Raw genomic sequence first — 26,511 nt, 5'->3', positions numbered from 1 at the left:
GCGACGCCGTGGAGGAGAAAGACAACGCAGCGAACAAAACACACAATGGCGACGGCGGCGACAACGGCGGGCGGAACGGGCTCAGGCGGACCGACCACTGGCCCGGTTGGCGGCGGGACCGTAGTGGGACGAAAGAAGGACGGCGGTCCGTCCTCGAAATTCTGGGAAAGTTCAGAAACGATATCACAGTTCGAGACGGTGCGGCTCTGGATCGGAAAGCACTACAAGAAGGTAAGCTAGCTGTACTGGTTCTCCATTGATTTCTATGGTGGCCCGCGTCCAGCTGCCACAATGGAGCCCTGCTATCCTAGCTAGCTGCTGCTACACAAAACTAACTGTAGCTAATGTTTAGGCTGTTTATACCAACGCTTGCTTTTGTTTGCGACTTACATGCGATACGCAGTTAGTACGTGTTCGTCGCAACGTGCCACAAAATAGACAAGCTCTAATTTTGCTTGAGCGAAGCTGTTTATCAATTAGCTAGCCTGCTGTTAGCTAGCTATCTGGCCACTCAGTGTTCGTTAGTACAACACGTTCAGGAGGAAAACGTTAACAATCGAGCGGCAGATGGACGTTGCAGTTACTGCACTTGTTTAACTCACGTTTACAACTTATTGTGCCTCACAAAATTCCAGTGAAACTAACGTTACTCTATCATCACATTATCAGACCGAGCCACTAACCAAATGTTGGTCACGGGATACCGTGCAACCAAACAACCTCTCATATTAGCTAAAATAGAGCCCATCTTGACTTTTATTCACTCTCAGATTACGTTAGTCGGCAAACAATCATCAGATCACTGTTTGCATTTTGCCAACGCAGTCGTATTTTGTGCAGAAGAGTGAGCTTTGTTGAGTTTTGTCAACACAGCAGCATACCAGACCGTGCAGGCTCCACTCGCCCACTAACTTAGCCAAACAAAGAATGGTCCTCCTGTCTCCTCATGCTCTCATTCAAGCCCACTGACACGCTTTAGTTGGTTATGTTGAAGAAATAAGACAATTATTATACTGCACCAATCTCGATGAGGAGTCATGGATGCGTTTTTTGGGGACTGAGTTACTTTATAAACAGAGAAACGCGCACGGAACTAAATATGTGAACTTCCCTTCTGTTCAAAATGCTAACCCAGATGCTTGAGTTTGTTTACATTCCATCGCTTTACCTAAAACAACTAAGTTAGGTGTGTTTTAAGACTAGAAGTGGGTCTCCTTGACATTGTTCTTGTTATAAATAGTTCTTGTGTGAGCTTTTCCCCTTTTGAGTTTGGCTTGTCCTATTTTTCCTTTGCCAGGCCTTGTATCACTGCTTCTCCTTGCAACACTGAAAGAGTAAAAACTGTGGAGAGGCCAGGAAAATAAATTATATGCAAGATTTTGTGGATGGAAGGACCATGACAGCAACCTTGCAACCTTGCTTGCAGGAGACACAGGAGCCTGTGTCTCCTGCATGCTCATGGTGTTGTTATTGATCCTGACCTTTGACATCCTCTGGGGAGGGCACTAGTGAAAACAGACATTTCGCTGGACATTTCAAATGAAATGCATGTATATTGGCAATAATGGCAAATTCACACGATTTGAAATATCCACCCCCAAACATTTTGTCATTTGGATTAAATTCTGTTTTTTTTCAGGCAACTAATTTGACATGCCTTTGGCCTCTAGTTACTTGTAAATGGTATTAGTCGTTATTTTTGACCAAGTGGTTACTCAATTGATCACAAAGCTGATAGGTTACTTGACCATGCGAGCAATTGCCCTGCTCAAAGATAACATGTCCTTCTTAGTTGTTGACATACAAATTGTGACGCTGTCTTGTTTGGGACCAGTTGTGCAGCCCCAGATTTGTGTGTGTATATCAGTGCCACTGTGTGTGTGTTCATGTTGCTATCAATCTCTGTCTGGGTCTAGTATGTCCAGAACGACTCCCCCTCCAGTAAATCCTTGGCGGGTCTGGTGGTCCAGCTGCTGCAGTTCCAGGAGGATGCATTTGGACGCAGGGTCAACAATCCTGCTCTCACCAAGCTACCTGTAAGTGCAACACACACACATTTTGTATTTGTATTAAAACCACATACTGAAATGTGAAGAGCTCTGAAAGTTCATATCCTCATTGTTACTCTTCTGTATTCAGGCCAAGTGTTTCCTGGATTTCAAGGCAGGAGGTGCACTCTGTCACATCTTGGGGTCGGTCTACAAGTTTAAGAGTGAGCAGGGCTGGTGAGTTGACTTGTATTAACATCCATGGAAGACCTCACATCGTCCTAACATGTAAACCAGTTGACTTTTTCATGACAAAAAAGGTCAAATTATCTAAATAATAATAATTGTGTATTTTGATGCTGATCAAGGACATGTAGCTGTACTATGCTGGACGGCTGCACCCGCATCTCATTGTATGTCTGTTCTTTGTCAAATGTTCCCAGGCGCAGATTTGACTTGCAGAATCCTTCTCGAATGGACAGGAACGTGGAAATGTTCTTAAATGTGGAGAAGAACTTGGTCCAGGTATGACCCATACAGTCCATGCACAAGCTGCTTTTTGATGAACAGCTTGGTGTCTCCAGTTAAGATGTCTGCTGCAGTCTGTAGATGTTCTTCTTGTATTTATTGGAACAAATTCTGGTATTGATGTTGCATGGATAGAATGCAATGAGCTGTCATTGTCTTTTTATGTTAATGTTTATGATAAAGACAATGTTTCTGATTCTAACTTAATGTTTCTGTACTTCTAGAATAACTGCTTGACTCGACCCACTGTCTTTCTGTCACCGGACATTGAGCAGAAACAAGCCAGTAAGCTCAAAGACATCATCAAAAGGCACCAGGTGAGCCCAAACCTACTATGAACTAGCAAATGACAGGATTTGTCAGTGAGGTAGAGATTGATGTTTCTAATGGCGAAGTCTGTTGTATTTATCTTTTTGATTATTTATTGTTTATTGTCCTTTTTATTCCTCTCCAGGGCTCCATTACTGATGACAAGTCAAAAGCCACCCACCACATTTACCCTTCTCCATCCCAACAAGAAGAAGGTAGGGTAGAATCTGTATCTATTAAGATACAGTCAATTTCTAATTGAATTGGGATCAAAAATCTCTAAAACTTAAACCCAATATTGTATTTGTTGTAGCAATGGAAAAATAAATAAATAAAGATAGTCAGTAAGAAGATACATTTCCCATGACGATAACAAATAACATGACATTGTGAGTAAATATTCAATCAGTTATTTTGTAACAGTAAATCTATTTTTGTTGATGTAATGCTCAGGTTTTCATATGGTTTTTTGGTTAATGTGTGAAGCGTATATGTTGGCATTGGTTTATGTGTGTTACAGAAGAGTGGCTTCGTCCTGTCATGAGGAAAGACAAGCAGGTGTTGGTGCACTGGGGTCTCTTCCCAGACAGGTGAGCAGAGAGGAAGCCAACAAACACGCCCCCTTAACACTCAGAGTTCTGTTCATGCCACAAGATTTTTGATACAACGGCAACAAATAAATAGTAATGATAATTATTATTAATCATTGTTAGTTATTATTGTCTAAGAAACTAAAACAGGGCTTGATTGAAAGTGCAGCAGAATATTTGTGATAGAAATAGTGTTTTTACATCCAAATCTAATCCAAGTGTTTGCAGTACTGATGTGCATCATTTATTTTACTTTTTTTTATCTTAAATGGCTCAACAAGTTTCTTGAGATTCTTTTTGTTTTTTAAATAAACTGAAATAACAATCCTTTTCATACTTAGCATCAAAATCTCTCTCAGGCCCATTTGGGTTACTGTTGTAGTCTTGGACACATCATATCACTTCATCGATGAACTCGTCACTGACCCGTGGCTGTTTTTTTATTCTGTTAGTTATGATACCTGGGTGTCAGCCAGCGAGGTGGACGGCGACGTGGAGGACCCACCCAGCACTGACCGACCGTGGAAGGTGAGCAATGATAATTAGAAACAAAGAAGGAACTTTTAGCAAGTTCAGCATCTTTAAACCAAAAAAGAGTTGGGTGTTTTTTAAAAAAAAAAAGGCCAGTCATCATATCCAGCAGCACTTAGAAGATGTTCAGGTGATCCTGTGGTTGTAGTTAAAGGTGCTGCTACTTGGCATTTTCAAGAGCCTTGAATAGCACAGTTCATGTCTGTTAAAAGTCGAATAATTTTGTTTTTTTTTTGTCACTATTGGCACAAAAAAGCGCTCTCGTTTTCTGGCTTTAACATGCAACAGTGAGTCCATCCTGTTGGGAATTGATGAAGGAAAATGAGGACAGCTGTGTAAAAGGATGATTATATTCTAGTAGGACAATCAGCACACTGACACTTGATCATGGTGAACTACTTGGCTCATCCTCTCTCCCCTCTCCCCTCTCCTCCTCTCCTCCTCTCTCCCCCTCAGGTCCACGCCAAGTGGGTTTTAGACACTGATGCCTTCAATGAGTGGATGAATGAAGAAGACTACGAGGTGGACGAGAACAAGAAGCCAGTCAGCTTCCGCCAGAGGATCTTCCCCAAGGAGGAGGAGGTAGATATTTGTGCTGTGTGTGTATTTATCAGCCCCAAATCTTTTTTCCAGTCGTAGAAAATCCTGGGTCTGAAAGCTGCTGCTGTTGTTAAATGTCAGCACCAACTTCCCTGTTTGTGTTCCACATGATAATTAAGACTAACCAACAACAGACAGTGAATGTTCGAATTGGCTGTTCATCAAAAATATAAACTTAAAACTGTTAAAGAATAAATGCTGTTTGGTGTATGAGTGTGTATTTGCTGCCAGTTTGTGCTTTGTTGCATGTGTCCTGTGGCTTTTGGCTTGTCGTCCTCCTCCGTCTGCGTTGTGCCTCTGTCTGTTTATTGCGCATCCTTTCCAAATCTTTCCTCACTCTTTGTCTCCTAATATTTTTCAGGGTTTCTGTCCAGGTTTGGAAAATGATTTTGAATCATTTCGAAAATTTAAAAATCAGAATAAAGCTGGTAAACTTAAGTAGGTTTACAAGACACAAATTACTTAAGATTTCACGTATAATTACATGCCTTGTGAAGGACTTAATAGCAACTTCAGTTTAAAAATTCACTCTATTAAACCATGTCTCTTTTGTATTGGCATAGTCACTGACATCTCGTGGGAGTACCCTCACAGTTCCTGCTAGCATTAAGATAAGAAGCCATGCAAATGTTTTAGAGCTCCCCACCAGTTTAAGACCAGCCAATCTTAAACATGTGATTCAGAGGTGCTATTTTACTTGTAGTTCATAGATTAGTGAAGAAGAAAAAAGTAAACAAAGACGTCAAAACACAACAAAAGTTCGGTCCTGATTTGTCTGCTCGAGATTATTTATGGCAGATTATTAACCTTTGACTGCAGCGCACAAACCATGAAGTGAAGGTTTGGGTGAAAGAGAAGCTATTTTGAGCAAGGACAGTATACAGGAACCCTGGTCGTCTCCTCCACCACCACGGCATCCTCCCTCCCCCTCCCTGTCGTCGTTCTCCCACTGCTTCCCCTCCTTGTGTGTGCAACCGTTCCATCCTCTCATTCTGCTGCTCTTTCTCTCATCCTCCATCCCTCGCTCCCTGCGCTGCACGGGGTTTGTCTGATCAGTCTTCCCGTACACCTGATCGCAAGGAGCGCAAGGCCAACTCTGCCGGTAAGAAGAGGAGGCGCTCGCCCTCGCCACCCAGCACTCCCGCCGAATCCCGCAAGAAGGGAGGAAAGAAGGGGTAAGAGGGCCGATTTTAATATTTCATTTTATAGCCAGAGGTAGAATAATATAATAGAATAATAGCAAATAATTGAAGTTGTGAAAAGAAATATTGAAAAAATGTTGCAGAGTTGTAGAAGTAAGCTTGAAAACCTGCAGCCTAATCTTTGAATGATGCCGCGTCTGTTTGTCAATAAATGCCATGAAAAGACCAAAACCATAAATGTTAGTTGTCTTCCCAGCTTCCTCCTGTCTGTGGCACTTAGACCTGAGCCCACTGGTTCCTCCTGAAGATGTATGAAAAAGATTGTGATACTGTAGTTTCATTTTTAATGAAGGCTCAGTAATTTCCTAAAACATCAGAACACTGTAGGTATTAGCAAGTGTTACTCACACTAAGCAGCAGACTATTACACACCTGGTACTCTAGTGAATATTTACAGCAGCAGGAAGGCGTTAGTCGGATTGACTCTAAATAAACTGCTGTTGCCATGTTCACGGTAATGAAGGAACATGTTACCAAGTGCAGCATTGAGGGTCACTGATGTATTTTGAATAGTTTTTAGATTTAGATTTTAATTGTTTATTTGGAGCTTTTAATGGGATTTTATGACAAGAATAGTGATGTAGACTTTAGAATATCACCAAAGCTGTCTCTGCACTGGAAACTGAAAATAAATGACACTATACTAGAAGACATGGACAGAGTTACAATACTGGTAAGGCCAAACACGTGTCTGCTAATGTCTTTCTGGTGTGCACAGTAAAAGAAGACATTGTGCACACTCTCTGAAACACCTTTACAGATGTGATCTTGTGCATATTTCTTAAGATATGTACTGAATTGTAAATGAGATTTATGTTCAGGATTTTTAGTGGCATTTAACTGACGTATAACTCCCTCTTTGATGTCAGGAACCCGGGGCCTCACTGGAAGCGACAGGGCCACAGAGGCGAAGAGGAGGACACGGAGGAGGACATGACCAAGGACATGGACGACTCCTCAGCCGGTGCCAGCATGGAGGAGGGCAGCATGTCCAAGAACGGTATGAGCTGAGGGCGGGGCTAAGGTGGACGCTCCCTTTGATTTAACACATGATCGGTCAGGTAACCGTGCTGAGGCAGCAGGTCAGTTAAAATGTGGCTGTGGTCCACATGTGATCAGATGTGATGATGTACAGTCCAAGGCTAAGGAAGAAATGATTACTAATAACTTTTATTGATCATTTAAAAAAATCACTTTACCGAGAACATTTAAATTATTATTTTTTTTAAAGACAAGACCCCAGAGTCCAGCTCGACATCCTCACATACCTTACTTGTTTTGTCCAAGTCCAGAACTCAAATGTCTTTAATGAGCCATGATAAGAAAACAGTGAAGCAGTGAATGATGTAGTGATCAGTTGGTTATAAAAATTGTAGATTATCTGTTTTCTGTTGGTTGACCATTACCAGTTAGTCCTAAGTTGAGATAAGATTTTGGGTAAACCAGAGGGAATGTTCAGACTTAATGTCCAGCAGCTTGTTGTTAGTTCTAACTGCTGAAAACATGGACATGGCTGCTGTATCGGATCACTGCAGAGCAGACATGGTGCTGTAGAGGAAGGCGGGTGCAGTAAACTAAGGAAAAGAAGAGGTTGTGTGCACTCTGAAATTTACAATTTGCAAACTACTTAAAACTGAAGGTCTGAAGTTCTTTTTCAGGCAAGTATCGTCTGTCCTCTGGTGGGAGCTCGCAAATTTCAGTGCTCCCAACCTCGTTTAATGTTTAGCTTGCTTTACCATCTGTAAGATTTGTAGCTGGACTCTCTTTGCCATGATTGTAAGCTTATTGTGTTTTCTGTTTTGGCAGAAAAGCTTTTTTTAAACGTGGGAAAATGCTTTTCCTTCAACAAAATCAACTAACTTCACAGCTGAAAGCAGACATTCCACAGAGTCAAGTCATATTATCAAATACCTGACTACACATTACACAACAGCCAATAATTTTGGTAAAGTCTGAAATCTATGGTGGGTTTTCTGTGACTCCCTGGGTGGTTATCATACACTGGGGCGTAATGACAATAAGAAAATCCTCTTCAAGAAAAATCCTCCACAGACACACACACCATGTCCCAGTCAGAAAAGTAGGAAAACAACCTGAGGACGTCTTTTTTAACAATCAGAGATAAATGAAGCGCCATCTTTGTTCTCCTTAAAAATTCCCTTTAAAACCAAACACACAATCCTTTCTAAAAATGCTCTTTTTAGACCAAGTCCCATCTGAGATGCCCCACTTTAACGAAAATCCCTCCACACACACACGCACACACACAGACACATCTCTTCAGACTCTATCTATTTTAGTGTCCTCTTTTGCAAACCAGAGTGCCGGTTAATGCCTCCATGCCCACGGCTGAATTAAACAGTCTTTTGATTTTTTTAAATTCTCTTTCCACCTTTCCACTTTTCACTTTTTCATCTTTTCTTTTTTCTTCCCTCCACAGCAAATTCAAAGAAAGACAGTGACAATACTCCGGTGAAAGGAGGGAACATGGCCGACTTAGGTGTGTATCCTCAACTGAATTGACCGGTTTAGTTGTGCATGAATTACATCAGAAGAATGATCAATTTTCAAATACTGACCTCAACTAAAATCTGTTTTAATATTTACCAGATGACATGGAGGATGACTCTGTGCTGTCTGGTGGAAAGGTAAGATGATTCTCCTCTGTTTTTACCAAATCGAACTCTGTAGGTGTGAGGTGTAGGTTGTTGCCAGATGAAGATCCTGCAAGGTTGAAACACTGCCCTTTTCAGTCAAATAACTCTTTTTAGACGTTAAAATCAACTGTGCATACAATCTGGTTCTTGTCCTTAATTAAATCTGTTCATTATATGGGATATGGAATGGGAAGTGCACATAATAACCTCTCTGTCAGTGTTTTTATTGGTTAAAAGATTTATTGCTCACAGAAATTGCTGCCAATTTATTTTTTTGTCATTTGGTTCATTAACCAAACCTCCCCCTTCACTCTCCCTGGTCTGTTCTCAGGAACACTTTAATTTTTCCTCTACACCCCAGGCCTGCATAATAGAATGTGAAAATCCACCATGAAATATTACCGCTTCGCCACTGATCGCCATTTGCCCTTCCAGGCGAACACATTTTTGATGTTGAGAAACTTTTAGGAAATTGGACTTTTAAAGTTCTGTATTGGCTTCAGTTGGTGCCTCCTAATACTGTTCAGACAGAACCCATCTTCATCATGTTGACCTGTCTGACTCTCCTTCTGCAGGATGATGAAGAACAGAGCAAAGCTGAAATCAACCGACTGATAGATGCTAGTGAGGACAATGTGACTGAACAGACTCACCACATCATCATCCCCAGCTACAGCGCTTGGTTTGACTACAACTGGTAAGGGCTGGAGGATGAGGATTAACACAGTACTGCTCCACAAATGTTGTTTTATATGTTTTTACTTTTTGCTTTTTTTTTTGGCCTCTGCAAAAAAACAAAAACAAAAAAAAACTGAATGTCCATTCAATTTGAAGTGTGGCAAGGCTTTTGAAGAAATTAATCTTTTTGTTTAAATCACTGACTTGATTTTACTTAACAGTTAAAGGTGCATTTGAGATTAAAAGCCTGTAGGTCACTGTTTAACTTGCTGTGTTTACTTTGACTTGAAGGTTTGAGGAGATAGCGCCTTTGAACAACAGTTAAATGTGTCGTAATGTAGCAGATAAAAAGGAAACTCATTCATAATTTAAAATCACAAAAACTAAGATTTTTTTTCCCCTTTCCCGCTAGCATCCATGAGATTGAGAGAAGAGCCCTGCCTGAGTTCTTCAATGGGAAAAACAAGTCCAAAACACCAGAGATGTGAGTTTATACACATATGAGCACTGAGTTACAAATTACATTCAAGCACCAGACATGTTTCATAGATGTAGTTCTTGTATGATGTGTAGCTGCATGTCTGAAATTATATATTTCCTGTCTGATCTCTGTGGTTCTTCTCGACTGTTCAACAGATACCTGGCCTACCGTAACTTTATGATCGACACCTATCGGCTAAACCCTCAGGAGTACCTCACCTCCACCTCGTGTCGCAGGAACTTGACCGGGGATGTCTGTGCCATCATGAGGTGAGCCAGTTCCCACAAGTGTATGCCACCGTGCAGAGAAGGGGGATATTTTATTTTCAGGTTTTAAATTGAAGTACACACTCAAACACAGCTCAAAGTTCCCTCCCTGTGTCACTCACGTACAAACTGAATAAGAACTTATACGAAAGGGTCACATAGTCAAGAAAAAAAACATTATGCAGATGATCTGGAATTATTGACTGTCGCTTTTAAATCATCTAAACCACTTCAAAGTTTTGTTTGTGATTGCCATTCATCCATAAATGTAATACACAGCTGATCAAAATGGCGTTCCTCACGGACCCAAGGTGCTTCTGCACAAATAAGTAGGAAAAAGTACAATAAAATAGGATATAAATAAGATAAGGTAGAAATAAATAAATACTGTAAATTGTTGTGCCGTAATAAATACAATAGAAATGTTTTGTTTTCGATATAGTCATTAACCTCAGTATTGATTGTACATAGTACAAATAAGAGGCACAGCGGTGATGATGGACGGGTATCAACAGTATGTTATTTACATGGACAAGAGAAACAATACAATATACGTAGTCCAGATACTGTTTGATCTGTTAGGCTGTTAGATTGATCCATATTGAATAAAAATGTCCAAAGCTCATCATTATCTACATAAATTTTATCATGTTCCCATTTTGAGACCACTTTAATCATCCAGACCTACTATGTGATCTCTTTAAGTGGAATTCAGTTGTTAATGTCTGGAAACCATCTAGCCATGAGAAGATGGGGATCCATGAATGGTTCTAAAATTCCCTGAAAACAAAGTTTTGCATTCAGTAGGAAGTTAAGTCTAGTAATTTTTGTCATAGAACCACAGAAGTCATGTAAGTCAATGCACTCCTGGTATACTACGCCAGCATTCATACCTACTTCTCCTGTGATTCACATCCGACATGCTCTGTTATTTCTCCCTAAACAGAGTGTGGCTCAGTGTGCGATTAGTTGTGTTGCTTACATTTTGCTCAGGTAAGATAAATACTATAGCAAGTACTCAGAACAACTGAATAAGTTAGTTGTAACTGCATTAATTTGGGTAATACGACACTTACTAGGAAACGTTTTAGCTGTGAAAACTCCACAGACAATCACAGACAAATGTGATGTGACTTATTAGTAGGTCTGTAGTTTGCTGGATTCTTCTACCGACCCTGGCCAGAAATTATTCACTGGAATCATATAGTCAGTCAGTATAGTGATAACTTCCGTTTTGCTACAAAATACCCTTAATACCTTCAAGTCTTCACTACATATATTGTGAGTCTGGAGAGACATGGATGTAAAACTGCAGCCTGACTGGTTGGAAGAGGAATTCAACAGTGAGGCCATAGGAAATTCACAACTGCTGCGTTTTAGTAGTCATAACAGGAGGCGTCAGCTACACCCAAAAAGTAATTGAGTAGTTGCCTAGTTGCAGGATATATATACACTTTTTTTTTCAGCCAATACAAAACAATGACCAGTTCTTATCTAAAAGGTCTTGTGTAGGCAGAACCAACCTGGTGGTAGGTGAGATGGCAGAGTCCTTGTTTGGCTGTGAGAGGCGGTCTACAAATGAGCCACAATCTGTTTGAACTAAACCCCCGTCAAGCTCCTCTGAGCTGGAGATTCTGTTTAACTGCAGTTACATCGCAACTCCTTTCTTGTTGGGATGTCTGGAGTCTCTCCTACTCTAAATACCTTATATTCTGTTTATTTAACTTAGCATAAGATAGAAATCTATAATAAATAGATTAGTCAAACATATCTGTATGCGCTGGTAAAATATTTCTACGCTGTTGATTATAGTCAAGCAAAGACTTTTCTTTCTGCCTCTTGTTCTTGCTGCATGTCTGCTGCTTTACTGTTCCTCACAGCACTGTTTTAAAGCCATGCAAGACAACTATGACTTGTCAACGACATTTACCGACAATGCCCTGTAGATGCACTGCCACTGCTTTATTAAACCTCAGATGAGCAACTAGTTTACAACAGTGCATAGTGCCAACTAGTGGTTGTGATAGCTGACTCGTCGATTATTCTGTGGAGTCCCTGTGAAGCCGTAATTCTAGTTTATAAATTAATTCAAAGCCAGAACAAAGCTGTAAAGATCAGAAAATAAAAGCATTTAATATGTAACTGCTGTGTCTCCAGGGTTCATGCCTTCTTGGAGCAGTGGGGTTTGGTGAACTACCAGGTCGATGCCGATAGTCGGCCATTGCCCATGGGCCCCCCACCCACACCCCACTTCACCGTGCTGGCTGACACACCATCTGGCCTCATGCCGCTGAACCACCGACCCCCACCGGTAAGGCCAACTAAAGTGCAGAACAGAGTGAGTGATGGTTGGATGAAGGGAGTTTAAAATGAGGAACGCGAGTGAAACCCCAGCTGCGCTGTGATGCAGCGTCTCGTTTTGACTGGATTCCATCCTTCGCTGCTGTTTGCGTAATAAGCTTCGTTTGCAAAACACACGATCGTGTGTTGTGTTTCATCCCTCTAGATTCCTCCTCCACAGCAAATGCCCGGTTTGGTAGACAAAGGCAAAGACAAGGCCATCGACTTGCAAAACTTCGGCCTTCGCACCGACATCTACAACAAGAAGAACCCCAAGGTCAGCACATGGCTCACTTAACGTTCTGTAATATGTTTTTCAATTAAAATACAATAAAAATATAATTCTATAGGAGGCAAAAATCATACTGCAGAAGCACTTTGCGACTGTCTTTATGACCTGTATTAATATGATTGGTTTTGGTTTCTTTCAGGCTAAAGCTGTCAGCTCCACCAGGGAATGGACCGAGCAGGAGACTCTGCTGCTGCTGGAGGTGAGTCTCACAGGACATCAGATGAAAGAATACTGTTAAAATATTCTGGATAGTGAATCTGTCTGTCTTGTTGACGTCTCTGTCTGTCTTCCCCACTCATTCCTTATTCCTCCTTCTTTTAACTCTTTTGTCAGCCCTTTGTGGCTTTATGCTTCATCCCTCTTGGCTTTATAAATCTTTACTCTCTTAAAGCCAGCTCTTTCTCTTCTGCCCTTCTACTTTTCAATTACCCTCATTTCCACGGCACATAACCCCCTCCATTCTTCCTCCAGGCTATCATCTTCTGCCTTACAGCCCTTTAATCTGTACTTCTGTCCTCCTACTCCTCGGTTGCTTTTATGGTCCTGCATATCTCTATGAATATTTCACACAAGATATTATGAATAAGACGTCTATATTCATTCTCCTCACCTCTTCCAGGCTCTTGAGATGTTCAAAGATGACTGGAACAAAGTGTCTGAGCACATTGGTTCACGCACCCAGGACGAGTGTATCTTGCACTTCCTGCGGCTGCCCATTGAGGATCCATACCTGGAGAGCACAGAGGCCTCCCTGGGTCCTCTGGCCTACCAGCCCATACCCTTCAGCCAGTCTGGAAACCCCGTCATGAGCACAGTAGCCTTCCTGGCCTCTGTGGTCGACCCCAGAGTGGCATCTGCTGCCGCCAGAGCAGCTCTAGGTGAGAGCTGATGGATAGAACTGCAGCATCACTTCTTTGAAATCTGTTTGAGTTCTGTGATTTTGGATCATAGAGGCTGAAGTTTTACAATGATAAAAAACATTTTTTACATTAAATATCTGTGATACAATTCCCTGCATTTGTAGCCATATGTAAGAGAACCCACGACATCATCACGTCATGTCTTACACTGATAAATATTTTGATAGTTTTCACAGTCATGACTGTTCCTGAATTCTTTGTGAACCAAAACTATTTTGTAGTCCCTCAGTTCAATTCAGTACAACTTTATTCACTCCTGTATGGCCAATTGTAGCTTGACACCCAGACAACAGATGCACACACAATAAATAAGAGAATTAAAAAAAAAAGAAAGTACTGTTTACTACTTAATGAAAAGCTCTCAGTGGCGATGTGTGGACTTGGTAATAAATACATTATTAAATCATTAAATATCTTAAAACAAAAAAATAGGTGTTACAGAAGCATCAAAGCAAGATTAAATGTTTCAGTTATGCACCCATGTCAGTATTGTTTTTAATTTATTTCAGTTAATACAATAAATGATCAGCCATTATACTGTAAGAGATTGCCATTAATAAATGTCCTCTGTCTGTCTGCAGAGGAGTTCTCCCGTGTGCGTGAGGAGGTGCCGGCTGAGTTGGTGGAGGCTCACGTGAAGAAGGTGCAGGAGGCGGCCCGCAGCACAGGGAAGGTGGACCCCGCCTTCGGCCTGGAGAGCAGCGGCATCGCTGGCACCGCCCCCGAGGAACCTGAAAAGACTGGTGAGTAGCACATGATGAGAGAAACAGGAGCTGAGGTCACCAGTGAAGGTCTCCCGACCAGGCAGGAGGGGTCGCTTATAAAAGGGGTTAAAGTGTGTGTAAAAGACAGTTGCTGCAAGTATTTCATGTTGTCTAAGAAATGGTGAACTTGAGTCTGTCACAGGAGGTTCTGTAGTTTTGGTGAACTGCCACTTCTGCCACCACTTGGGGGCAGCAGATAGCAGCAGTATAACTGCAAGCTTTCGTGCAGGGAGAGGCGAGTTTGATGCAGATTAATGTGCGTGTGTTAGAGAGGATATGTTGAGGCTAACGGGGGAGTGGACAGCATCACTTTTTCCTTTACTCATTTACTGATTTTCCTCCTTATTTGAATAAAAATTATGTTTTTTCTTCACTTGAACATCAGGCAGAGATTATCAATCTTGACATATGAAGATGATACACATGTCAGTTTTTACCAGCAGGGGATGAGCGATACAGAAATATTTTTGTGTTTGTGTGTGTGTTTGTGTGTGTGTTTGTGTGTGTGTACTGCCGTGGTAACCAGTGGATTAAAACAACGGTGGCAGATGGGGCAGGGGAGTGGGAGGAGGGGGAGTAGAAAACTGGGTCATCACACTCTATCATATGTTCATCTCTTTCTCTATATTTTCCTCTTTGCTTTCTGGAAACATTTCTCCGCTTTCACTTTTGCACACTTCTTCCTCTCCCCCACACATACACGCTCCCACATATTACCAATCATTTGTTATACCTAAATTAATGCCCTCTAGAGCCACATTTGCAATCAATAAACTTAAATGCATTCAGTGCCTCGCCCCAGCCTGAAGCACTCGACCACACACACACACACACACACACACACACACACACACACACACACACACACACACACACACACACACACACACACACACACATCCCACAATCAATATTCAAACCCTTAACACACGCTCAAGTGCACCCGTGACATGGTTTAACACTCAAGTGTACACATGTATTCACCTGGTCACATGTGTGTTTGGTCATTTGGGAGGGTGAGTGGCTTTAATTTCCTGTCCCGGCTTTCTTCCCTCGACCACTAGTTTTTGATGGTGGTTGCCTCGGAGAATTCATAAATGCTTTTTATTTCAAACAGGATGAGCCTCATTCTGTTAGTTGTATCACGAGTGTTGAATGTGTTGGATCAGCTCTCTAATTTCTGTGTCCAGTTATGCATGAACACAATCTAACCCTGCTTCTTGCTTGGCGAGCTCGGTTTTTGGCAGCGTAAACAATTTGTTGGAGGGAATGAACAGTTGCAGGGAATGAAAATTCAGACTGCAGCTTAACTCTTAGAACCAAGTTGATCAGTTTTGGTCTGTGACATGATGCTAATTTCTCTGCCACACTTGTCTCTTTCAGAAACCACAGAGGCAGAGAAGATGGACACGGACACAGACTCCCAGCAGGCCGATAAGGTTAGACCGCCTTTCGAATGAATGAACAGTACACAATGGAAAACTGTGCTAATTAGTGGATAAAGCTGACGATAATTGATATTTTTCTTATTATCAACAAATCCCATGTGAGGACCAAAAACAACAATGACTCAGTCCATAAGACTGGCACTCAAGGCTCCAATCCCACTGGTTCCTACTGAAGTCTGAAATCTTTAAAAACTGGTCCCAAATAGATAAAGTTTAATAAAAAAAGAGGGCTAAACAAGTTTTGAAGACAGCTTAAATAAATACTCAATTAAATGGTGCCTTTGTTGATGACTATTTTTAACGGTGGATTAAAACAGCGGGATGGTGTATGTGTTAGTCAAAATAATCTTCAGTGGAAGATCACATGGCCACTCAGCAGCATTAATTGTCATATATGAAATACCAGTTAGTAAGTTGTTTTTCCAGGCATCCCATTAATATTCACACTGAATTTGAATCCTGTTTGAACACTTTTCCTCTCTCCCACTTAGGGTTTAAAGTTAATTTTTCCACTCATCTATATTTGGTGTCTCTTGGGTCGGAAAGGCCTGCTGGCTGAATCCAGTGGCACTTTTTTTTTGAATGGTCACATTGTCCTCGCTCTGCTGGGCAGCTTACTGGTTGATGGTTTCCTCATTAGCATCCATTAACCAGTGTCAGACACTTTGTCCAAATCAGTGATTGTCCCTAAAAAGTAATTGGGTCTCGATAGGACCCATTATTCCATTTGCCCTGTTTACCAGTTATTACTTGCCAGATAGACTTTGACTTGTGGCCCCTTAAAATGTTGATTGATTTGTTACAAGCACCTAATTTACCTGTTGCAGTTGTTTAGTTGTTGTACTTCAATGCTGCATATATGTAATTTGTTACATTTCAAGCATCTTTTGTGTCCATTTGTCTAGTGTTATTTTTTTTACTTGTGTTTTACAAAGGCTGCAACCTCTTTTAAATGTTCTTCTTTATGTAGCTTGCAGCACTAAAGCTGGCACAATCTTTTGTTAGACCTAAGTCAGAGTTATAATGTTGGCCTTCAAGTTCCTTCCTGCGGCACTGACACAGGCCACTTATCGTTGCGTGTCTGCGTCCTCATCCTTCAGGCGGAGTTGAAGGACGAGGCAGAGAAGCCCAGTGAGTCTGCCGAGAAGAGCAGCGACAAGACTGAGGCCACCGAGAAGGTGAAGAAGGAGGGAGCAGAGGCGTCGGAGCGCGAGGAGGAGAGTGAAGAGGGAGGGGAGGCCAAATCGACTCCAGCTGGTTAGCACTGAGATTCATGATAAAATTTAAGAAAATGTCCAACACGTGTTTAGTGTTAAAGATCACAAATAGCGCTTTTCTTCAGCAGTTGGCTCCTAATTAAGGCTGCAACTAAATGTTATTTTCATTATCAATGAATCTGCTAATTGTCTTCTAAATCAACCATTCTGTAAAATGTCAGGTGGTAAAAAATGACCACAAAAGTTTCCTAAAGCCAAAGTGCCACCAAATTGCTTGTTGTGTCCTTCAAACAATCTGCAACCCAGAGATGTTCGGTTTATTACGTTTGACAGAAAAGCAACAAATTCACTTCACTTTGAATCTGTAATCACAATAGTTGTGACTGTTTTTCTGTGGATCAAGTAACTGATTAATTGATTCAGCTCTACCTGTAATATGGAAGAACCGTTAACGGAAGGTTAACCAATGACTGAGGTTGCACCGTTGTTGAATTTCTGTCTCCTGTCCCTGTCAGACAAAGACAAGGAGGAAGCTATGGAGACGTCGTCCTCAGAGCAGGAGAAAGATAAGGAGGAGAAGACGGGTACAGAGGAGCCAGAGGACAAGAGGAAGAAACTGGAGCTCGACATTGAAGAGGGTAACATTGCCACAGCAGCCGCTGCTGCCCTGGCGTCTGCTGCCACCAAGGCCAAGGTAAGACTGCAGGAGCGTTTTAACTCGTCTGATCTTCCCAATGGCATTTTGAAAACTTAGCTATACGTCATTAGTTTGATCCTGTTAAGTTTTACTTGAGTATTATGGCCTCAATAGGCAAGAATGCAGAAGACAAAAGGAAAAAACTTTCTTGATGTATGTGTATAGCACAACTTAATGCACATGGAATACTACTGGAATACTACACTGTTTTCTGGGGACTGTTGAAGGGCAGTCTGTTAAATGTGCAAAATATGAGAAGGGCTGCATCAACAGAGCACATTCAGTCAGATTCTCGTCATAAAATAACTGCAGAATGAGGTATATCTCAGTGTGTGATTTCTTTATGATGTAACTGTTACTGATCAGGTATTTCTCATTTGTCTCTCTCCCCTCTTTCTTCACCCTCTCAGCATTTGGCGGCGGTGGAGGAGAGGAAGATCAAGTCCCTGGTGGCTCTGCTGGTGGAGACCCAGATGAAGAAGCTGGAGATCAAGCTGAGGCACTTCGAGGAGCTCGAGACCATCATGGACCGAGAGAAAGAGGCCGTAAGTCAAAAATAAGCCACTGTGCTTTTGAGATTAAATGTAGATGTTACTGGCCAGCAGGGACCCTGAACAACTGCATTAGCTCCAACATGAACACTTCACTTATCTCTAAGCACTCAGTGAGGGCTCTCAGCTGTGGTTATTAATAATGAAGGACATCTGGCAAGTTGAGGTCACACCCACTCACTAAAGTGTAAATGTGAAAAGAGATATATACGTGCACACTGAAGTATAAACTGCATATATGTTGTAGTTTGGTGGCATTTTATTGAACCTGAATCCTTTTTCGATCCTTCATGAAATCTAATTACATTTAACTTCCAGCATGTGCAAGTAAATCAGTTTGGTAAATAACTAAAACACAAAACTGTGTGGGCTGAGAAGGCAGAAAGTATTTGGGTGTCAGTTTAGTTAATGTTAGCCTTCAACTACAATGCAGAAATTAGATGAGCGTCATTAGATATGAAATGTTAATTAAATATGCAAGTGACACATTAGAATAACAGGTGTAGCCGACTTACATTGACATCTCTTTCTTCTGCTACTTGCTTTCAATACTGAGTCCCGATGCAGAGCAACAAGATGAGTTGAAATTATTGATATGATACGCATGAGAGCAGAACTGGGAGTTTGTCTAGAAATGGAGTGACACAGTCAGCTACATAATTTCTGAAGAGAAGAGTACGTTGTCTGCCTTGTTGTATAAAAAAATGTCCACCCACAGTCGTAGAGTTACAGAGTGTTAAATCCTCCTCAATTCACCCAAACTACTAAAAGACATATTTTTCCTCTTAGCCCTTGTTGAGTGTACACATGCAGATGGTTTTTGCTTTAGATGTCCACTTTCTGAGATATTCACCTCAAGCGTCTGCCATGACCCCATTACAAAACACTGAAAAAAGTTCTCCGTCAGGTCTGTGGATTAACCAGATTCTGCAAAGACAAGTTGCTGTTCTTGTTTTGAAAATGTCATTTTTTTTAGTGCTGTGAGCGCCACAAATAAATTATTTCTGCTCCATTGTGTTTTGCTTTCAGGGAGCATCTCAAATGTGAGGCTCAAAATTAATGCTAAACAAATATTTAAAATATGCAGCACTTTTGAGAAAGGTCAGTCTCAAGCTTTATGGTACCCCAAATTAAACCAACACAAACATTTCTTTGGTGGGTCATTTATTTGCATACAAATAAATGATGAATAAGGTTGAAGGTCTGGTCATCAGCAAATGTACAAAAGTCCTCTTAAAAGTGAATGAGTAAATCAATAATGAATATATTTAGAATCATCCATTATCTTGTTTATTAGTATTAACATAGACTTTTTCAAAAATGATGGATATATCATTTTAGAAATGAAACCAATTTTTTTTAAAAGATGGCAGGATCTAAATAAGATGTTGTGAATTGTGCTCACATTAAAAAAACAAAGAATTGTGAATTAACAGTTCATTAGTGAATTGGATTTCAATAAAATTCAGGTTTTTTTATTCATCCAAATCTAACTCCGTGTCCCACAGTGACATTCTATGGTTGCTAAATTGAAATAAGTAGCCAGTAAATATTTGGACTTCATTGGCCAACGTTGGCCACTGAACAAGTTGCTTCCCATTTGGTCCAAATCCTCCACAGAGACTGAAGAGGAGACACAGAATTACGTCTTTGTGAGGGAGCTGAATTGCAAATAAAACATTTTCCAGTGTAAAGCGACTGTCAGGCGAGTGAAACTGTTACCTGACGACAGGGCAAATGAAAAGCCCTCAGCTCTGTGTGTTTGTGTCCTGCCGCTGGACAATCCCTGGAGACGCCAGTGGGAGAGTAAAACTGTGCTTTCGCGGTGGAGGCATCGGGAGCGTAGCCCAGTTTCACAGCTGTAAATAGTGCATGAAAAGGACTCTGGTTTACATAAGCCTTCTAAAGACTGGAGAGAAATCAAACCTCCGCTGCTGCCATAGGCTGTAAAACACTGAGCGTCTTAAGACAAAACAAACAAAAACAAAGATCCACACAGCCCAGCAAACAGACACAAGACAGCTCTACACTGAGGCGTCACAGGCCTGAACCATGTCCTCTGCAGACATACAGGCAGCCACTGAAGTGTACAAATGTCCTGTAAATATTCTGATTTATCTTGGAAAACCATTTACATGCGAGTATGAAGATCTTTTTGGCGTCAGTTCAATTGCTAAAAGACGTAAGTTTTTTGAATGTCATTTTCCATTCAGTCAGCTCCATAGTTTTCATGTGTTTTTTTAGGCATTTCAAATACAAGGACAGGGGCAATGAGAACCTCTGAAACCTGCATTTACATTTTCTGACTATTTTAAAGGGTGAAGTAATAGTAATAGTCTAATTAAAGGACCCTCAGTGACCTTCTCGTGAACTCGGAGGGGTCCCGAGATCCACTGTTCAACAACACCATGGCCCTCACCCCCCAGCCAGTAGTGGGTAGCTGACTATCATTCTTTGTTATGGTTATAACAAATCTCTTCATTTAATCATCTTTCTTTGTGCAGTTGGAGCTTCAGCGGCAGCAGCTGCTCACCGAGCGTCAGGCGTTCCACATGGAGCAGCTCAAATACGCTGAGATGAAGGCGAGGCAGCAGATGGAGCAGCAGGCCGCTGCAGCAGCAGCAGCAGCCGCCGCGGCCGCCGCCCAAGCTCAAGGACAGGGACAGGCTCCCGGATCGGGACCGCACTCTGGACCCCCTCCACCAGGCATGCACCCCGGAGGGCCCCAGCCACACCACGGAGCACCAGTGCCCCACCACGGAGGGCCCCCACCTGGTGGTGCCATGCACTCCGGCTACCCCCCGATGGGTCACCACCCCATGGCTCCTCACCACCCAGGACAGACAGGTGAGACACATGAACACAGAGGAGGAGGTTCAAAACTGCGTTTGTGCGTTTCATCCACAAAGGGTCAGACAGCTGATCGCCGCCATACTAAACACTGGCTGCAGTTCCACCGGCCACGTTCCGTCTCTGTTTCAGAAGCTGCTCTGCGGAGAATACACACAAGTTTATTTGTGACGACGCATCAAACTGCACAGAGCAGATCGAGCCAGACAGGAAGTCAGACACAAACAGTGTTGTGAAACCAGTAAATTTTCAAAATAAAACACCCTGTACAGACAACAAATCATACATTAACAATAAACGCAATTAAAACAGATGAAAAAATAAACCAGTGAACTACAAAGCTTACTTACTCATGTTAGAAGCACAAATATCAGGAAAAAAATCACCAAATCAACAAAATCTGAGCAAGTCAACAAAAGCAGACAGGCGAAATGCTTTGCTTCTGAAACGCACCGGTGGGGTTTGCAGCCACATGGAAGAGGCAACGTCATGCAGGCGTGGCCGGTGGAATCTCTGGGTCAGACCGCTGCAACCATATTAGCACCAGCTACACAAAACCAGAGGACTGTGGATTTTGTGTAATTTGAGGAGATCTTTTGTTGAAACTCCATCCAACACACCCTCATAAAAATGATTTGACAGACTGAATTCCTTCAGCCCATCCTTGCCACTAAATCTCCACGCAACTGATTTGTCTCCGCTGTCCTTTCTACTCTGCAGGACCGATGGTACCAGGCCAGCCGATGCCCGGACGCATGATGCCCGGTCCGCCCTCTGCCGGCCCCCCTCCTGGCGGCATGCCTCCCATGATGCCCCCACGCCACCCTGGAGCTCCCAATGGCATGTGTGAGTAAAAATCTCCTGCCGCACATTTCCATAATGTTTGTGTTGTGTGTGTTTACATGTATAATTTGTATGTTTGTGTGCATCAGTTTTTAAGGCTTTATTTTTGCTGTTGTGTACACCGTTTAATTTACCCAAACCAGTGTACTTTAAAATGCGGTGATGTTTTTAGAGTCCAGTATTTATACCACAAACAACTCAGGGGAGGTTTCTGGGAATCCAAATATTACTTTGACCCAAGAGCTGACGGCTGGTATTTACTTTGAATGTCAGCTACAGTTAAAAGTTTGGGTCATTGCTGCTTATTAGCATCACATCACACACCAAGGCTGTAGATTGCATTGATTTCTCCGGCCTTGTTTAGTCTGCAGCCAGTCGGTGACTGACATCAGGCAGCAGCATGACGACAGCTTGCAAAAGACTTGTAACGTAGTCAACGGATAAAACACAAGAAACTTATGAACATGTTTGCTGTCCCCAGGATAAATGGATGGAACGGCGTCGGGCTTCAGTATAAGTTTTGCATAAAAACAGTGCTTTGAAAAATGGTGACTGCAGGCTACAGTTTGGCTCTGGCATATATATATATATATATATATATATATATATATATATATATAGACTACTCTTGCCACAGTTTCAGAGGTAAAATTAGACATTCAACATTACAGACAAGTATGGAAAATATAGATATTTTGCATAGCAGAAAAGTTGTTTTTCTTATGTGCCTGTTGAGATTTACCCAGCAGACGTTTGGGTGGGTCCAGACTCCAGACCTCCAGGTTGGAAAGCTCTGTCAAGCCATCATGGAGTCTCCTTTACCCCATAAAGCTCATCTTTCTTGCTCTAACACCTGCATCTTTCCTCTTCCCAGACCCTGGCCCACCACCTGCACAGCCTGAAGCAGTACCTCCAGTTCCTGTGGGTCCTCCAGTGCCCCCAAGTGCTCGGGTGGCTGACAACTAAGACCTACACACACACACACACACACACAAAAGCACACACACATACAACTAACTCTATCTCTGAACCTCAGCCCCCTTTATGATGGCCTTTGCTACTGGCTCAGTATTTTCCCCTCAACATTCAAAACTATCAGAAACTTTATCACAGGACACACACACACACACACACACACACACACACACACACACTCAGGGTTCAATGGCAAGGGTAACCCAATTTTACACACACAGACACGCGCACACACACATCCAGACTTCCTCTCAGGGCACAGCGGCAAGGGTCGTCTAGTAATAAACACTGTTTTCTGCTCTGTTGGGCCAGATGGAGGCTGGAGAGAATGAGAGTGTACAGAAAATGAAACAAGGAGACAGAACGTATAAAAAGCTTCACCTGTCTCACATTTTTCCTTTTTCCAGTGTTGTTTTAAATGACACTGTAACCCCCTTCTATCTTAAAACACACACACACACACTCACACTCCTTCTTGTCTGTAGCCTCTTTCCACAAGCCAAACACTAGGGGGAGCTAGTGAGACCAGCGGGCCGGTCAGACATGCAGGGGTGTGTGTGTGTGTGTGTGTGTGTGTGCTGACTAACGTGAGCTGACACACTCACACCCTCTCTCTCACACACACACACACACACACACACAAGCAGCAGGCAAGCAGATTATTCAGATGATGATGTGAATAAAACACACACGGAGGCGACAAAGCCTGCCTTCGCTCTTGTCTTGTCGAGTATCTACCTCTCGCTCCTCTTTAAATGATACACTGTAGTTCTGTGTGTGTGCGAATGTGTGTGTGTGCGTGTGAATGTGTGTGTGTTCAGGACAGAGGGTGGTCTGATGGCAGTTCACTCCTCCGCCCACAGTTTGTGTATCTTCATCTAATCATCACTTTTCCATTTGAGACTTTTGCATTAATGACTATAGTTGACTGAGAGAACTGAGACGCTCTTGGTCAACGACGAAGTACAAATTGGAGAAATGAGGCCTGAAACAAAACGAGACTGTGTTTTTCTTGGCGTGTTAATGGTGACTGAAAACTGCTCTGTCGTGCAGATACAAAAAATAAACCCTGATGTCTCCAGTTTTCTAATCTGTTTGACAAGGTGTGTCTCATCCCTGGACTCAAAGACTGCAACTGTGAAAATAATCTGCCAAAGTTTTATCTCATTTTGTGACCTAAACTGACTTTTTCCGAACTGAATTTAAAGAATAAGACTGACTTTATACTCAATATTTCTTATTATCCCATGAAACAACAACAACAGCGTGTTAGTCCATGTGTGATTACTTCCTGACTTACCTGCTGTGGCTCTCTGCACCAAGCCCATTGGTTCCTACTGAAAACGTAAATGTTTGACACATTTTTAGAGACTTATCGTTTCAATTTATCAAGAGACTCAGTAATATTCTAAACAGCTGACCACTGCAGTTAATATCAGGTGTCACTCAAACAGGAGTAAACAATGCATTTGTTAGGAACTATAGTGTAAATGGGACTGAGTCAGAATAAACTGCAGCGTGTGTCTCACACTGTATGAGCGGAGGTGTCACTCACTGATGTGTTTTAATGACATTTTTTGATTATAAGACAAATATGAAATGCCACCACACTTGTAACATTAATGCAAAAGTGTCAAATCTGATTACATGAGAGGAATAAAAGCACACACACACACACACACACACCATCAGCTTCTGGCCCACACCAACCACAACACTGTAACACACACGGAAATGTAAGCTAAGCTGAGGCTCACACTGGAGGCTGCGTGCACACAATGACTTGGCCAGACCCTGCCACAAAGCACTGGACAGCCACACACACACACACACACACAATCACTTACATATAATCTCCTGCTGACCTTCACATAGCCTTTAAAGAGAGGGAGAGACGCTGTGATGCCGCTTGACTGAAACATCAGAACGTGAATGACGCTCTTCCTCAGCGCGGTGGGCTTCTAGATGTTTTTAGGTGCTGATACTGTAGCGAACAAACCCCCTGCCCCCCTCCTCTGCTCACTGTTTCCTAACGCTTAGTGCTGCCTACCTCGCTAACCCCACCTCACACGCACACACACTGATGCTTTTTTTCGCCACTAGCCACAGGAAAATTAAGCAATATCGTCATTCCTGCGTATCAACCTGTTTGTGGTCAGTACACTGAAGAATACTGCGTTACCAACAATAAGCAATGTTTTCTCAGTCACAAATCCTGTTACGTTGCAGTAAATTAAAAGGTGCATAAATAAGAGGGCAAACAGCAAACGTTTATTTACAGAGCTGAAACGATTAGTAATCAATTAGACAGAAAATTAATCGTGAACTGTTTTGATTGTTTCACCGTTTGTCATTTTTCAGGCAAAAATGACCAAACATTGTCTGGTTCCAGCTTCTCAAATGTGAATAATTTGCTTGTTCTCCTCGTCATATATGATAGAAAGTTTTGGACTGTCGGTCGGACAAAACAAGACGTCTGACGTTTTATTGACTGAAATTTTTGTGTAATTGAAAAATGATCTGTCCTCTTTAACGTCTCATTTGTGATTAGTCAGCAAAATGTCAAAACGTTGAAAAATGCTCGTCAGATGTCTTCAGATCGCTTGTTTTGTCCAGTCAGCAGTGATCAAATGTAAAGATTTCAAGCTGGAACCAGCAGATATTTGATATTTTTGCTTATGAGTCTAGATTTTCTTTTGACAAATAGATTGAGAGTTCATTCTTGATGCCCAAAAAGCAGCAAAAACAGTCTCATCACCACAAGATCCATTAACAGCTGCTCTGGAGCTTTCCACTGTATCACACAGTTCTGCTCAGCAGATTCTCTCTGACTCTTTTATGACTTTTCCAAATCTTCATTCTCGACCTTGGAAACAATCATGTTCTTGTTCTGCTTTTGGTCATATTACCAGAACAGCTAGTAAAGGACCTTGTGACAAGATGTTTTGCCAACTAGCACAATTATAAAAGAAACTGTTCGTTGTATTAATGCATAATTTCCCCAACAACACGTTCCATAAATGAGCTTAATGCATTGTAAACCAATTTACTTGCATGTTGTCTTAAAATAAAGGTCAATTATGACAATAAAAAATATTAATCAGACGCTGCTCTGAGACCCCGCTCACTCACACTTCAGATATTAAACCAATGACGCACTCGTCGTCCTGCATCTTCCTGCAGTCGACACGCAGGTCAGAAATATTCTCCATTAAGGTCGTTTTTAAATGTGAAGTCTTAACTCAAACGACTCTTCTCCCCCTTCGCTAGCACTGTTAGTACCTCTGCTACCTCTTCCTCGTTCATCCGCTAGCTACCTCTTCTAGAAATCTTCCTCTCGCTACCTGCTACCTCTATGCGCACCCCTTCGCTACCTCTCGTTCCCATGTCCTTCCTTTTCTCTTTTCTTTTTCCTGCCCACATGACTGCTGCATCACTGACTGTTGCCCTCTTCTCCCAGACGGCTGGAAGAAGAAAATCCACCAACACTCGTACAGTCCATCACTCTCGCTCTCGTTTGTCGCGCCCCCCTTTCCCATTCAACATCTTCCCAGGCTTGTTATATAATATCACTTAAATATGACAGGAATCCCCTCACATATATTATCTTTAATTGCTACTTTTTGTGTTAATGGTAATGTATTTTTAAGAAGTTTTGTGTAGATGGAAGTTATCTTTGTTCTTTGGAAGTTTGTAGCATTTGTTTTCTCTTTTTTTTTTATTTTGTATGGGGTCTGTTGGTACTTGGACCTAGACACTGTCAAATAAACCGTGTTTTGTATGA

General features: G+C 41.9%; 1 protein-coding gene across 2 annotated transcripts; it reads left to right on the top strand.

The window, feature by feature from the left end:
* smarcc1a (SWI/SNF related, matrix associated, actin dependent regulator of chromatin, subfamily c, member 1a) lies at positions 1 to 26,511 on the top strand. 2 transcript variants are annotated; one of them, XM_041942221.1, is made up of 28 exons: positions 1 to 231; positions 1,917 to 2,036; positions 2,140 to 2,225; positions 2,432 to 2,513; positions 2,741 to 2,833; positions 2,971 to 3,040; positions 3,346 to 3,415; positions 3,868 to 3,943; positions 4,403 to 4,528; positions 5,627 to 5,721; positions 6,618 to 6,748; positions 8,189 to 8,248; positions 8,359 to 8,396; positions 8,981 to 9,102; positions 9,496 to 9,567; positions 9,720 to 9,833; positions 11,988 to 12,141; positions 12,337 to 12,447; positions 12,602 to 12,661; positions 13,082 to 13,340; positions 13,964 to 14,125; positions 15,530 to 15,585; positions 16,695 to 16,851; positions 17,327 to 17,505; positions 17,919 to 18,053; positions 20,564 to 20,906; positions 21,630 to 21,755; positions 22,627 to 26,511. In XM_041942221.1, exons 1-28 carry the CDS (start codon positions 46 to 48, stop codon positions 22,716 to 22,718), a joined length of 3,375 nt encoding a protein of 1,124 aa, XP_041798155.1. In that variant the 5' UTR covers positions 1 to 45; the 3' UTR covers positions 22,719 to 26,511. The 2 variants fall into 2 exon arrangements, with proteins under 2 accessions (XP_041798155.1, XP_041798154.1); XM_041942220.1 differs by having other exon boundaries at positions 5,603 to 5,721.

The sequence above is a fragment of the Chelmon rostratus genome, chromosome 8 (genome assembly GCF_017976325.1).
Source record: "Chelmon rostratus isolate fCheRos1 chromosome 8, fCheRos1.pri, whole genome shotgun sequence".
NCBI classification, from domain to species: Eukaryota; Metazoa; Chordata; class Actinopteri; order Chaetodontiformes; family Chaetodontidae; genus Chelmon; species Chelmon rostratus.
Note: the sequence above shows the minus strand (reverse complement) of the source record. Positions and strands in the feature narration are given on the sequence as shown.